Below are 14,089 nucleotides of genomic sequence, written 5' to 3' on the forward strand. Positions count from 1 at the left end.
GAGGGTGTCTGTGAGAGACATGGAAAGATAATCCCATTGAGGGAGAACAGACTGGAATGGGTCTGGTAATGGGATCCAGACGTGGGGATTTCTGTCTGTGTGTGTGTGAAGCCTCGGAGGGTTCAGTCACGAGTCACAGAGCTCTGCGGAGCTGGGAGGGGACTGGGGAGGGGGCAATGAAATCCCTCCTAAACCACGGGGGATTATGGTATTATGGGATGGTTACTGTGCAGGTAGCAGCCAGGATAACCTGAGCGTCTGGTCTTGACCGCAGTCCAGACATCACTGAGGCACTGATGATACTGCCGTTTGATCAATTACTGATGAAAATGCAAACACATGCACATGCACATGCACATGCACACTCATACGCACACCCTTTCACACACACACACATACACACTTTCATGCACACACACAAGCACACACACACATACACACTTTCATGCACACACACAAGCACACACACACATGCACACTCGCATTCACATATGGACATGCATGTACACACACACAAAAACGATACATACATGCACACACACACACACACACATCACATAATAAACCCTTGTGAACGCGCCACCTCACGCTGTCCTGTCTCTTTCCTCCCTCCCATTTTCTCCTCTCTAGCCGTCTGCACTCCAACAACCTGCACTGCGACTGCCACCTGTCCTGGCTGTCCCAGTGGCTCCGGCAGAGGCCCACTGTCGGCCTGTTCACCCAGTGCGCCTCCCCGACCCAGCTCAGAGGCATCAATGTGGCCGAGATCCAGAAGCACGAGTTCACCTGTTCAGGTACAAGGCCACAGCCCGAGCCCCAGCTCCCTGCCTTCTCTGCACACCACACTACCCCCCGTCCAAACCTGACACTCCCTTCTTTCATCCCTCTGCACCGTTGTGCATGATCAGGCACTGTCTCGTTACATTACATTGCATTATTGCCATTTAGTAGACACTCTTATCCAGAGCGACTTACATCGGTTACAGTTCTGTTATGAGTCCTGCTACTCAACCAATATGCTACACTGCCGCTCCACGTAACATCAACTCCCCCTTCCCCTCTGGTCGTTATAGAGGCAGCTTTAGCCACTCACCTGAGTGTCTGGAACAATAGCCTTATGTCACACCTGAGTGTATAATTACCACCTGCTGAGCCATTACGCATGATCGGGGCTGTCTCCCTGAACCTGGCAGGGTGCACCGGCTGAGCAGCGGCTCTCAACCCTGACATTAAGGCTTTCAGCACGGGCCACATTGCAACGCTACTGTGGCGTGTTTTGAGCAGAGGGTGTGGCCTGCACTAGCACCGCCCCCAGGTATCGTCCATATCCACTCCCACTCATCTGGTCATTCTGTTAGGAAGCTTTATTCTCTGAGCTCGGTAACAGGGTTCTGGGGCCCCAAAAGGACAGGCTGGGATCTATTACGGCCCAATGATTTTTATACGGTCAGACAGCGTAGCGCAATGTTAACCACCCAGTGACCTGGGGGCGTGGCAGCCTGACAGAAGAGCATGCTGGGAGGCCAGGTGAAGGCTGGCTCCTCAGAGTCGGGTCTGTTTGGAAACAAAGCGCACCCCTCCACAACTTTTTGAGACCCCGTTGAGCCCTCATCCTTCTCAGAATCCAAGAGGCGCCGCGGCCAACGGCAGGAAGACAGAGACAGAGTGGAGTCAGGAGCAGGGGGTCGGGAGTGGCGTCACCACGGGATCCCCAGTGCTCTGCTCGTCACCCAATACCCCTGCTAGAACCCTTTCATCTTCCCAGAGGGGGAACGTGAACGGCAGCACACTGGGGCTCCCATAGAGGCTGCTCCCGGGCAGGGCGATCGGTCTCTGACACTGAAGTCACTGGAAGTGCACTCACTCTTATACTAGTGGCACTCAAACTCGCTGATTCTGACACTGGAGAGACTGAGAGATGAGAAGTCCAATGTGCAAAATGTAGGCATGAGTACACAATCCAACACACACCCCAACCCCCCTACACACATATGCACACACACATATACATTATTGTCACTTACCAGATGCTCCTATTCAGAGCAACTTACATTGGTTACAGTTTTTTACCTGTTATCCATTTATACAGCTGGATATTTATTGAGGTAATTCTGGGTTAAGTACAGTACATTGCCTGAGGGTACAGCAGCAATTCCAGCCCCAGTGGGGGAATTGAACCAGCAACCTTTTGATTACAAGCCCTGCTATATGTTATGCTACACTATATGCTACACTGCCGCAAATACATATGTACATACATACACACATACACACATTCTCATGACACTTACAGTAGTCATACATATGCATGTATACACGCTCACACACCTGGGTCCTGCCAGAGCTTTGGGCCACTGTGTGAACTCGTTGTGTAGGGATCACAGATCATCAGACTGGTATTCCTTGGCAGTGGTGGGTACCACTCCCTGACCCTGAAATAGAGGGACGCATATCTGTGGCAGCACACCTGCGCTGGATTTGGCAGGGGCGTGGGCGCGGTGGTGAGGGCTCTGTGTTGATGGGGTGGGAGTTTGGCAGAACCCTGCAGCACCCGGGGCTTTTCGGCTGCCTGCCCATGGCTCACTGGCACAGAGAGAGTTTAACTTAATTTGGTTTAATCTTGGTTAGGTTTGTTATCTAATATCCTCATTAATCATGACATGTCATATCAGATAGCACCATTAGCAGCAGTGGTATGTACTGCTGCCCTTATAATGTTATAACAAGATATGACAAGAATTAATTGCTTGTTCTTATACAGTATTTTTGGTGGTTGCTGTTTGTGCTTGAAGCAACATACTCCTTAGTAATTGTGTATCGTGGCAATAAAGCATTTTGCATTGGGGATGGAGGGAACAGGAGAAAGAGAGAGACAAAGAAAGAGGGAAAGAAAGCCAGCCTGCCTCTGTCAGCTTAGGCAACACTCAGGGCACAGCAGTTACCAGGGAGCAGGTTACTATGGCAATAGTTTCCATCCCTGATTGTGCGGGCCAGTGGTCCGCGGCGGTTTCTGGCAGAGGCCCGGGCTGGAAGGAGGCAGGATTCTCTGTCATGGTCCTGTGGCTTAAGCCGCTAATCTCTGCCTCAGAGCGCGTGTCAAGCACCGCGCCGTGCTGGCAGGGGCGGGACGCTTTCCAGGACCGGCATCGGCGCTCTCCAGCCTGCAGTGCCTCTCTGTGTGTGTCAGAGACTTCCCCTCTTTCCCTCGTTCTCTCACCCTCTCTCTCCCTCATTCTCTCTCTCTCTCTGTCTCTCTGATTTGCTCACTTTATTACCCTCTCTTCTCTCTCACTCTCTATCTCTCTCACTCATTCATTTTCTCTTTCCCTCTCTCTCTCATTTGATCTTTTTATCCCTCTCTTCCTCTATTTCTTTCATTCGCTCACTCTTTCCCTCTCTCTTCCTGTCTTCTGTCTCCCTCTCATTCACTCATTCACTCTCTGTCTCACTGCTCACTGTCCTCCCTTGTTCTCCCACCCCTCTTCCTCTCTTTCTCCCTCTCACTCACTCATTCACTCTCAATCTCTTTCTTTCTATCAGTCCCTCTCTCTCTCTCTTACTCCCCCCTCTCCCTCCCTCTATCTCCCTCTTCCACTCTCTCTCACTCATTCACTGTCTTTCTCTTTCTTTCTCTCGCTCCCCCGCCCTCTGCCTCCCTCTCTTTCCTCCTCTCTTTCTCCCTCTCTCTTTCTCCCGCTGTCCCATGGATGCATTTCTGCCGTTATGAATAAAGCAGCAGCCCACCCCCTTGCTGTGGTCTCTTAAACCAGAATGCGGAGAGAGGCCATCAAATATTCATGGCCCGAAACTCCAAAAAACCTCCCCACTTTGTAACGCGGCACAAATCTGTTTTATGCTCCTTTCTGGGTTAGCCTGTAAATGCGCCGGAACACGTGTGCTCTTACTCGACTGTGTCCACGACAAGGATAGCGTGTTTTCAAAAAGACAGACAGATGGAGGGAGAGGAAGTGAGAGAAAGAGAGGAAGAGAGAGGACAGATGCGCTGTTAAAAACAGCAGATGAACAGAAAGGGGAGGATGAAGAGAGAGTTAAACTGAATATCTGACTTGAAGAAATCCAGTGAACCACTATCTCGATGAGAATTTATTTATGTTCCATCGAGGCAAATGCACCTGACCTGTTGCTGTAAGAAAAAAAAATATGTCAATAGTGTGTATTAAATATCTTCACTATACCTAGAGTATTAATTACAACTTCCAAACTCTGAAAGTGAGATGCTGATGTTTTAGTATTCTAACACAAATAATTGTGCCTGAGAAACATAAAACAAAACCTAAACAGAATAGGCCCTCTTAGATTTAGTCTTCCCAATATTACAATCTTATTTCAAAATGAGTGACTTGGCCTACATAGATATTGACTTATTAATAAATCTTAAATACATGATTAGTGTCAACTAGAATAAGGGGGGGAGGAGCAGTTTTTCGGGAGCAGAGTTTTTTTTTCCCATTTAGCGGGCAAATCCCTTTGATTTTAGGACAATACATCCCAAAGACCATAATGCTATCTTCCCAAATCCCATAATGCACAGCTCCCAGTCCCACAGTTGCTTTGTGGGTGTGTTGGATTTGGCTTCTGACTTCACCTGTCAAGACGTTTTTGTCTGGAAAGGGTCTGTCGCATTCTGAGTTTATATTGTGCACAAGGTTTCTAATTGGTTATCGTCCTTTCAGTTAAACACATACTTAAGGAAAGGGCGAGGAAAGGGAGAAAGGGGGCTAAATTGGGCTATTGTGATTGGATTGTGACTGAAATAAGCCATGACTGTCCAACCATGATTGTTTAATTTATGAAGACTGCTCCCAGGGGCTGCAACACCCATATCCTCCCTTTCCCAGCTGAGAGGCAACACTGCTGAATATAGGCTGAGGAAATTTCTCATATGTTGTAGCCTTGAGCAATGTATTTATTCTGAACTGCCTCAGCAGTTTTGTAAGTTGGCTAATATGTATACTGTGGGCAATGTAAGCAGACACACTAACATCCTAATGTAATATAATGTTCAGTAATATATAGTTGTAGGTAATGTAATGTGATGTTATGTACAGTCTAAGGTAATGTTAAGTGATGTAATGTACAAATGGTTCCTCTAAATCTGGACTAATAACACATCTACTTTTCCACACCCATTCCTCTTAGTTGGTCTTGATTTTCATTTTTATTTTATTATCAAGCACCCTGGGATGTTAAAACCAAGAAGCACAATGTAAATTCATACCATCTTGTAATGTACTGTTATGCATTATAATGTCATATATTGTAATGTAATGTAGGCCTACTGACATGACATGTAATGTTATAATGTACTGTAATGTATTATAATGTAATGTAACGTCATGTATTATAATGTCATGTATTGTAATGTAATGTGATGTAATGTGTTGTGATCTAATGTAACGTATGGTGATTTAATGTAAAGAACTGTGATGTACGCCCCCTGCAGGTCAGTCAGAGTCGGCGGGTCCCCAGCCCTGCAGCCTGGCGGCCGGCTCCTGCCCTGCCATGTGCACCTGCAGCAGCAACATCGTGGACTGCAGAGGGAAGGGGCTGACCGCCATCCCCGCCAACCTGCCCGACGGCATGGCCGAGATGTGAGTGCAACGATTATCACCTTCTCCCTACACTGCAGTGCGACATTTACCACCTTCCCCCTCCACAATGCAGTGTGTCATTTATCAGCTTCCCCTGCAGTGGAACTTCAGCTCACTTTGAGCAGAGAGGGCATACAGTCATTTCAAAATCAAACCCAGGGAAAGAGTTTGGTTAGACATACAAAGGAAGTCCAAGCAGACAGTGAAAGCAATTGATGAATGCTTGTTGCATCCTGCCCAAATTTTTCCCTGGGTTTAGAACAATTGAAAGTGCTCTTGGCATGAACAAAAGTTATGTGAAACTGCTCGCAGGTTGCTTGGGAACCCTCATCAAAAGTTTAAAGGAAAAAGAAAAGTGAAGTGAACTCACGGCCTTTTAAAGAGACACTTAGATCCGCTCACAGTATGAGGGCTCCCTATTAACGCCGACCAGCTTTTGGGGGTGAAAACAGGGATCGCACAAGCGTCTGAATTGGTGCTGCGTTTGATCCGTGCTACTGCGTCCGGCCCCCGCGCCCGCCCGTCCACTAGTCCTCTCGGGAGGGGGACGCACAGCACCTCCGAGAGGATTCAAAGACAAGGAAGGGCCACTCGGCAGCCCTCTCTGCGCGTACCGGACGGCGCTCTGAACTCTTACCAAACCCGCGGTATAAAGCCATGCCTAATTTTAGAGCCTCCCTCCCCCCCGCCTGTGAAGCGCTTCTTGGCAGAGCTCTCCCGCGGATGAAAGGTCCGGCGCTCATAGGAAATGCGCGGGCAGTTTCTCTCTCTCCGCTCCTCCGCCTCCTCATCTCGCCACTGTGGCCCCCCGGGAGGGGCAGGGGCGGCCGAAACAAGCAGCCGGAAATGGAACGGCGAATATTTACACATATCGCATATTTTATTTATTTATTTATTGTTTATTGTTATTGTATTTTATTATGTATTGTTTTCTATTTTGGCCGACACTGCCGTCACATGACGACGTTGGGCTGAGTTTGTGGAAAAAAGGTGAAAAGCCGGGGGCGGCGAATCAGACCGCTAACCTCTGATAGTACAGTACCGCTTTACCCCTCAGAGATGCTCAGCGTTTGAAGCCCCCCCCCCCCCAACCTCCCCAGCCACCGTTCTCTCCGTAATTCTTTCAGGGCTGTCTCCGAACTGGTGATCGCCCGCCCGTTTATCGTCGGCGGTCCCAACGCTGGATCAATACGCGCACTCCCGGCGCTTCGCAACGCCGCCGGGATGCTTTGGCAGAACGTGAAAAATAGACATTCGTACAAAGGAGTGTTGACAAAGAAGATCGTCGCCTATCGCCTACACAGATAATGGCGAAGCGGTCGCACAAAAGGGGACTGAGATTTATGGAGCCTTTTGTTGAGAGAGCTCCGTATCTCCCGCGGCAGCCGGTCACCGCGCGGTGCCTGTCCGCTGAACTAAACGTGGACTCCGCTGTCACACGCCAGACCTCCGCGTGATGCGATATCAGCTACAAAACCCCCTGCCCCCCAGCAAGGGGCCCCGTGGGACAGGGAATGCACACGGTCCACTGTAGACCTTCAGGTGTTTCAGGTTCAAATCAATTTAAGGCAAACCAATGAGGAATTTCCGACTTAGATTTAGACTTAGACTTGACATTCTATTCATGTGGAGAATTTTCTTTGGTTTTGGGACGAAAAAGGCTAAAACAGACATCAGATAGGAAACATGAAACAAAACATTGACTAAAATCATTGGTATATAGGCTACGGTATGAAGTAGTGCATGATTTTGATTGATGGTCATCAAGGGGACCCACCGCACAGGGAGGGAAACCGTCCACCGAGACCTTCAGGTTTTCAGGATGAAAACCATTTAGATGAAACCACTGAAGATTCTCAGATTTAGATTTGACTTTCCACTCCCATGGATATTTTCCTTTGGTTTCACAACAAAAAAAAAAACAAAGACTTTAGATAAGAAACATACTACAGAAAATATTGATCAAAATAATTGGTATATACAGTATAAACTAGTGCAGAATATTGGTTGGTATGGTATTATATTAAGATATGTCATATACACTACCAGAGTATTGTGCATAATTATTGTTCATACAAGCTAAATATACAGTGGACTATACATAGGGGTTTAGCATTTTTAAAAGATTTGTTGTGTTTGATGATAAATAAATGACATTGTAACGATTTTTACACTTGGGTTCAGGATCGTAATTTCAGGATGAAAAGACTGTGTTATGTGTAGGCGCAGTACCATTAGGAGAGGCTGTCTGTGGGTGATGATTACTCTTCTTAGAAAAAGAAATATCGCAGCAGTTACATATACAAATCACAGTTTGGGTTTGCAGCTTTACGTCTGTAAAATGGCTTGAAGCAGAGCTCTGCTTCTGCTACACTGTACCATTCGTGAGGCAGAAGCCCTTTTGTTCAGTTGTCATTTTGTCATTGTTTCTCTCCGTTCCTGCTTGGCCAGTTTTAGAGCCAGTTTTTAGAAAATCATTAAGCAGCTTCCCCTCTACTTTGTGATCGCATCCGTGGCAATGAGCTTGGGTTACAAAGGGGCCCCGTCTCCCCGCCGCCCCCTGCTCGAGGAGCACAGCAAATGGCATTGTGTGTTCCCATTTAATTAAACCGCGGCGTACCGCTGATGAATCAAATGAGATGCATTGATTATTCCCCCCCCCCCCCCCCCCCCCCGGCAGGCTACTTTAGGAGATTGTTTCTTTGCTCGGCTGATTGAAGATAGCGAGCGCTAATTCCTGACCGCGCGGAATCAATCCGCCCGCGCGCGGCGATAGAGCTTCCCTCGCGACCCCGAATCGATTTCCATCAGTTTCGTCTGATTCATCACCTGCACCTCCTGTCCGGCGGAGGTGAGGAAATACTGCAGGGATTGATTTGAGCCGCGGGACCAATCTGTCAGGCTGGATAGTGCGCGCGCGCGCGCACACACACACACACACACACAGAATAACTCGCACAAACATAAACACGCACGCACGCGCATAAACGTCCGCACAAACTCTCACCCACATATAAGCATGTGCGCGCGCACACACTCTTACGCAGAAATTCATATACAGACTGTACACACCAACTCATACTCATAGGGCCTACTGTAAATACAAGCACACACGCAAACGATGTACACACAGTCCATGTACTCGAGGTGAGAACTGGTGTTCGTGGGACAGTAAAAGAGCGAGAGAGGGGGGGGGGTGCGTTCTAAACCGCCTGCCTCCGAATCTGCGACGCGTCCTCTGCCTCCTCTCCAGCGCTTGGCACCGCTCGCCGTCTCCAGAGAAGACATGAACCCACAGCCACGGTGACACTGCAGTAAATTCAGCCCCACAAACATAAACACGAGCCGAGAAAAACGGAGCAGAAACAGCGCGACCGCAAGAATTCCCCGCTGCGCGCACTGCGGCCTGGAACGAGATGCGGTCCAAAGAATTTAAATTGCGCCGCTGCACATTTCTTTTTGCAAATACGTCTCCCTTTTCCCTGGCGGAGGAATTCCGAATAGCAAACACAGGAATCCGTTTCAAGCGACGAGTAGTGCCGTAATTCAAATTCTTTTCCTACCAGCTGTCAGCGAGACGACTGAACAGATATTACATATTTTTCCTTTTCCACAAAATGTTGACAGTGAAACAGATGTGTCTCAGAAATGTATTTAAGTGCAGCTGTTAATTCCATCACTGCATGAGAAGTAATCGATGCGGCCTCGACGTGTCAGTTTTTATTGCGTTCACTGTCACCACACTTCTGAGTAATATCCTAATCAATTCGATTCGATTGTTTTTTTTCTCCTTTAAATAAGCTGTTTTGCAGGGAGATCACTCGAGAAGGGAAACAACTCTCTCCGGTTTCCCGAGAGTTTAAGACTTTTCCTAGGACAGCTTCACCCCGCGGACAAAGAAAGGGCCGCCCGCTCGTATCGGATGTGGAAAAGAACACCCCCCGCCCCCCACTGTTTCTCCATCTCGAAGGGACTGTGAGCATCATTGTGGTGGAAACTCTAGATACTGCAACACAGCCCCTTCTCCCCACCCCAATCCCCATTTAAAAACTCAGCTAAACTGGATATGTGAAATGAGAGGACTCGGTTCTATTCCTGATTGAGGGATAGTGCTTCAAAGAGGAGTACCTTTTTTCTCTTACGAAAGACGGCAGTGCAGCATAATGGTAAGGAGCAGGGCTCGTAACCAAAAGGGCACTGCTTCCATCCCCACTGTTACACTGCTGCTGTTTCCCTGTACCCTCAGTAAATATCCAGCTGTACAAATGGATAACATGCAAAAACCTGTAAAACATATAACCTATGTAAGTCACAATCGATAAGAGCATCTGCTACATGACAATAATGTAGTGTGATGTAATGAACCTCAGCTCATTACATGGGCGGGGAAGTGGTTCCGTGATGTGGATGTGTGCCGGGACCACTCCTTCAGGTGCAGCTCTGTTCCCAGAATTCCCAGCGCAGTGCTGTTCGTTAATAGGTCAGATCACGTCTTTTAAAAGTTCCTTCAACAGTGGGGGCTTACAGGGAGACTAGAAAACCATCAGGTACAGCTACCTTTCTCTGCTCGGCCGCGCACTGGAAGAAGAAAAAGCTTAGACGGCTCATTAAACCGAACCCCTAAACCCCCGTCTGCCCCACGAAGCCTGTAATGGGATTTTCAGAGCACGCACAGACACCGAAAAAAAGAGAGAGAACGAGAGGAGCCCTTATTGCTAATCCCCGGATTTTTCCAGCACATCTGATGCTGATTTGGGTTTGCGACTCCCTGTGTTTCTGCCGTGAACGGATCTCTCTCCTGACTGCCGCACACACACATGTGATTAATAAGGACCAAGTCCCGGGTGGACGCTGCCCTCGCCTCGGTGCTAGCAGAGGGGCAGGTGGACCGAGGGGCACAGAGGGAGGGGTGCAGAGTTCGGGGACTGAACTATGGATAAAATAATGGGTGGAAAATGTGTGGCATAGTTTTTACTTATATTATTATTTTACCTGGGAGCCTCATTAAGATTTAAAGCCTCTTTTACGAGCGAGACCTAGCCTAGAGGGCAGCAAAGAGGCAGTATTACACCCACTTATGAACATGATTTACAAATTATATCCTAAAAAGAATGAAAGTAACAAACTTGAGGATTATAATGCAAGAAAGACGTATTATTCTTTAATCATATATACCCAATGATCCAATATTTAGTTATTATTTCTTCATGATATATATTTCATAATGAAATATATAATTACTAAGAGAATGTATACTTAAAAATTCAAGGAATATTGAGAAGAACACAAAGATTATTTTCTTCTTGAAACTTTTGTGCATTTCTTAGTTGAGCAGAAATGGCCATGCTTGCGAGCATGTTGGGTGGTATTTTCTGGTGCCAGTGTCCACTTTGCGAGCAGAGCGATGACTTGAAAACTTCCCTCAGCAGACAGGCGACCCTTTGACGCTGGCCTGGCTTTGCTCCATGTGACAGAGGAGACCACCGCGCTAGTGTCAAACATGCGTCCGATCACAGGCCCTTCCTCATCTCAGCCAATAACAGTCTGGCGGATTTACGCCTCCTCAGGGGACACTTGTGTGTGTATTAAAAGATAAGTGTCAATGAAGGATGCAGAATATAGTTTCAGGAGATGCACACATGCAGTGGAGGCCCTTTCATGCTTGTAAATTATTAAAATGGCATTACGCTGTGTTTAGTCTCCATGGTCGCCCTCACTGGCTTGTCCTCTCCATCAGCAAATATGTTATCCCCTTGTGTCCTAGCAACTCCCCAAGACAGTGTCCAGTGTACTGTCCCAATCTCAAAGAATGAGAGCAAGCACGTGTACAGGGCAGGACCAGGGAGGTTGGAGCCCATGCCCTTTTGGTCCTAAAGTCAAATTTGCCCTTTCTTTCCACATTGGCCATTGCTAAACTATGCCATTTTGAGCTTACACCTTCCAGCAGGTCTGTAAATGGCCCTCACTGAAAGCTCACAATCTCATGGGCATCACCCACAAGTGGCTGCAATTTTTCAATAAACACATGCGTAGCACGTCCAACCAGTCAATGTCCCTGGGTTTTTCCACACAGAACCATACTAGGAGAGGGCCAGCTGCTCTGCTCTGGAGAGCACAGCTCTTGTGCCTGCCTCCTGCCCCAGACTGCTCAAACACTCCGTTTCCCCCGTGGGCTTGTTTATCGTTTCCGTGGCGATGTTATGACAGGATGCCAAGGATGACGGAAAGGTACGGTCCCTGGGCAGGCTCCTCAGGCCCCGGGCGGAGCAGCGGACAGAAAGCAGGACGGAAGCTCTGGAGCGGTGACAGCTTGTGACCAAACACAGGAAGCAGGGAGAGGGTGTCTGGGAGACGTCCGGCTCACAGAGTGCCGGGGAACTCAGCAGACGCCACTCCAGGTATCTTCCGACCCGGGCGACAGATCTGGGATCAGGATGCCCACCTCTGCGATCCTGACCCTAACCGTTCAGAGCGGCGTTTCGGACTCAACCCAGGATCAGCTAATTAAGGGCACAAAGTGTCGACACCCTGTGGATATCAGAGAGCAGAGAGGAAGAAAACAGAGTTGTTTGGCTTTGGGCTGGGATGGAACCCAGGCCCGAAGAGGACTGGAAAGTCATCTCACACTCAGAAACATCTATCTCGTCACACAAACAAGTAGGAGGAAAAAATGAAATCCCCCCCTTTTGAATGTAATTTAGATAATTCCGTCTGTTTTAACTGCTTTTGATTTATCCTCATTAAAGGACTGATGTGTTGTGTAAATACTGTCCAACTCTGAAGATGCCCAAACTTGGTGGAGATTTGTGACTCCTGACCAATCAGTGGAGCCGGCGAGTGTGATGGAGATGTAATGAGAAAAACAAGCATCAGCACTGGATAATGAAAAACCACCCAGAACCGGGACTGGTGCCAAAATCCTGAAAGTAATTGAAAAATGGATGCACTCAGGATAACAAACAAAATCTTTAGTGCTTCATTTGATGTCTTTTGTGTGTCTGTATGTTTGTTTTTCTTTAACTTTGTCAGACAAACCAGTACAAATGTACATGTTTCCTCTGTGAATCATGCAGTGTTGTATTGCACTAAACAGATATATTTGCACTTTATTTTCAGAGGGTGTGTGTCTGTGTCTGTGTGTGTGGGGGTGTGGGAGGGATTATATTGTTGACTAGTGTTGGGCAGAAGTATTCTGAAGACAACTGCTGTAGAATTTGGGGACGGCAGGGTTGCTTGCTCAGGGGGTACACAGAGGAACAATGACTGATTGTCTCTGTGAAATTCAAATTCCAATTCAAATTTAAATTCAAACTGCTTTATTAGCATGACAAGGTGAGTCTGATATTGCCAAAGCAAACGATGACAGATGGAATATACGGACAAAATTCACCTTTTTGTTTCTCTTTCCCTCTTTCTCTTCTCCCCCCCTTTGTCTCTCTTTATCGCTCCCTCACTTTCTCTCACCCTTTCCCTCTTTCTCTCTCTCTCTCGCTCTCTCTTCAGCCGCCTGGAGCAGAATGGCATTAAGTCTGTGCCCCCTGGAGCCTTCTCTCCCTACAAGAAGCTGCGCAGAATGTGAGTGAACCGGCCACGCCCAAGTTCTGACAGGGCCCGTAGAACTGCTCTCAGGGCTGCAATAAAACATGGGGCCCTCTTCCACCAGTGCCCAATCAGAGTGGGTCTCAGGATCCAAATTTCAGGGAAGAGGGGTACAGTCACTTTCTGAAGGCTCTTGGCAGCCTGGAGTTGTTTTAACATATCTGTTCATTCACTGGAAATGGGACAGAAAGGGTGGCCCTTGATCTGATTCCATTCTGTACAGTATGCTGTGTGCCCAGAAAGTGTATGGTGTGACGGTTCAGTGCTTTTCAGGAATGGGGTTTTTTTTTTGTTCGAGGTTTTGCCCGTTTGACGCGTGGGTGCAGTTTGTTTTGTTTGTGCAAAATACTGTGGTGCATCAAAGAGCTGGCGGCCTACACAACCAACAGCCACAGCAGCTGAATTACACTGAAGCCCCCTGTAGCCACCAGGAGTGCCCTGCTCTGATAAACACATATCAAACGGCCCACCCCACCTGTCTGCCCTGCACCAACACCCTACAGGCCTGGGGGAGGGGGGAGGTGCATATCCTCTCTACACTTGTGACCCAGTGGCCACTGTGCACTGTGTGAGTACAAGGAACCAGTGGGACTGTTTAACCACCCAATAAAAATCATTCCCAGCTGCTCTGTCACAGATACATGCCTGCCTCAGGCCCTCGTTACACTGCTGTCTGTCGGAGCCTCGTTAGCCACGCCCACCGATGCCCCTCTCACTTGGCCATGCCTAGCTGGACCCACCCCCCCCCCCTTCCCTTGAATGCAGCTGCAGTGTGTCCCCTCCCATTATAGCACATGTCCATCACAGGTTGGCACGCTCCTGTACAGTCTGCCCACACTGTAAACTGAGAAGGCTCCCTTGAACATATTAACGGCGGA

At 48.1% G+C, this 14,089-nt stretch overlaps 1 protein-coding gene across 1 annotated transcript in view; it reads left to right on the forward strand.

Annotated features, from left to right (window-relative positions):
* slit1b (slit homolog 1b (Drosophila)) overlaps positions 1–14,089 on the forward strand; it is a 116,825-nt gene that overhangs the window by 69,702 nt on the left and 33,034 nt on the right. Inside the window, exons 8-10 of the mRNA XM_036547678.1 lie at positions 631–794; positions 5,465–5,612; positions 13,116–13,187. Of these exons, the coding sequence (XP_036403571.1) occupies positions 631–794; positions 5,465–5,612; positions 13,116–13,187 (384 nt within the window). The remainder of the gene's footprint in view (positions 1–630; positions 795–5,464; positions 5,613–13,115; positions 13,188–14,089) is intronic.

Source organism: Megalops cyprinoides, chromosome 1, assembly GCF_013368585.1.
Source record: "Megalops cyprinoides isolate fMegCyp1 chromosome 1, fMegCyp1.pri, whole genome shotgun sequence".
NCBI lineage: Eukaryota > Metazoa > Chordata > Actinopteri > Elopiformes > Megalopidae > Megalops > Megalops cyprinoides.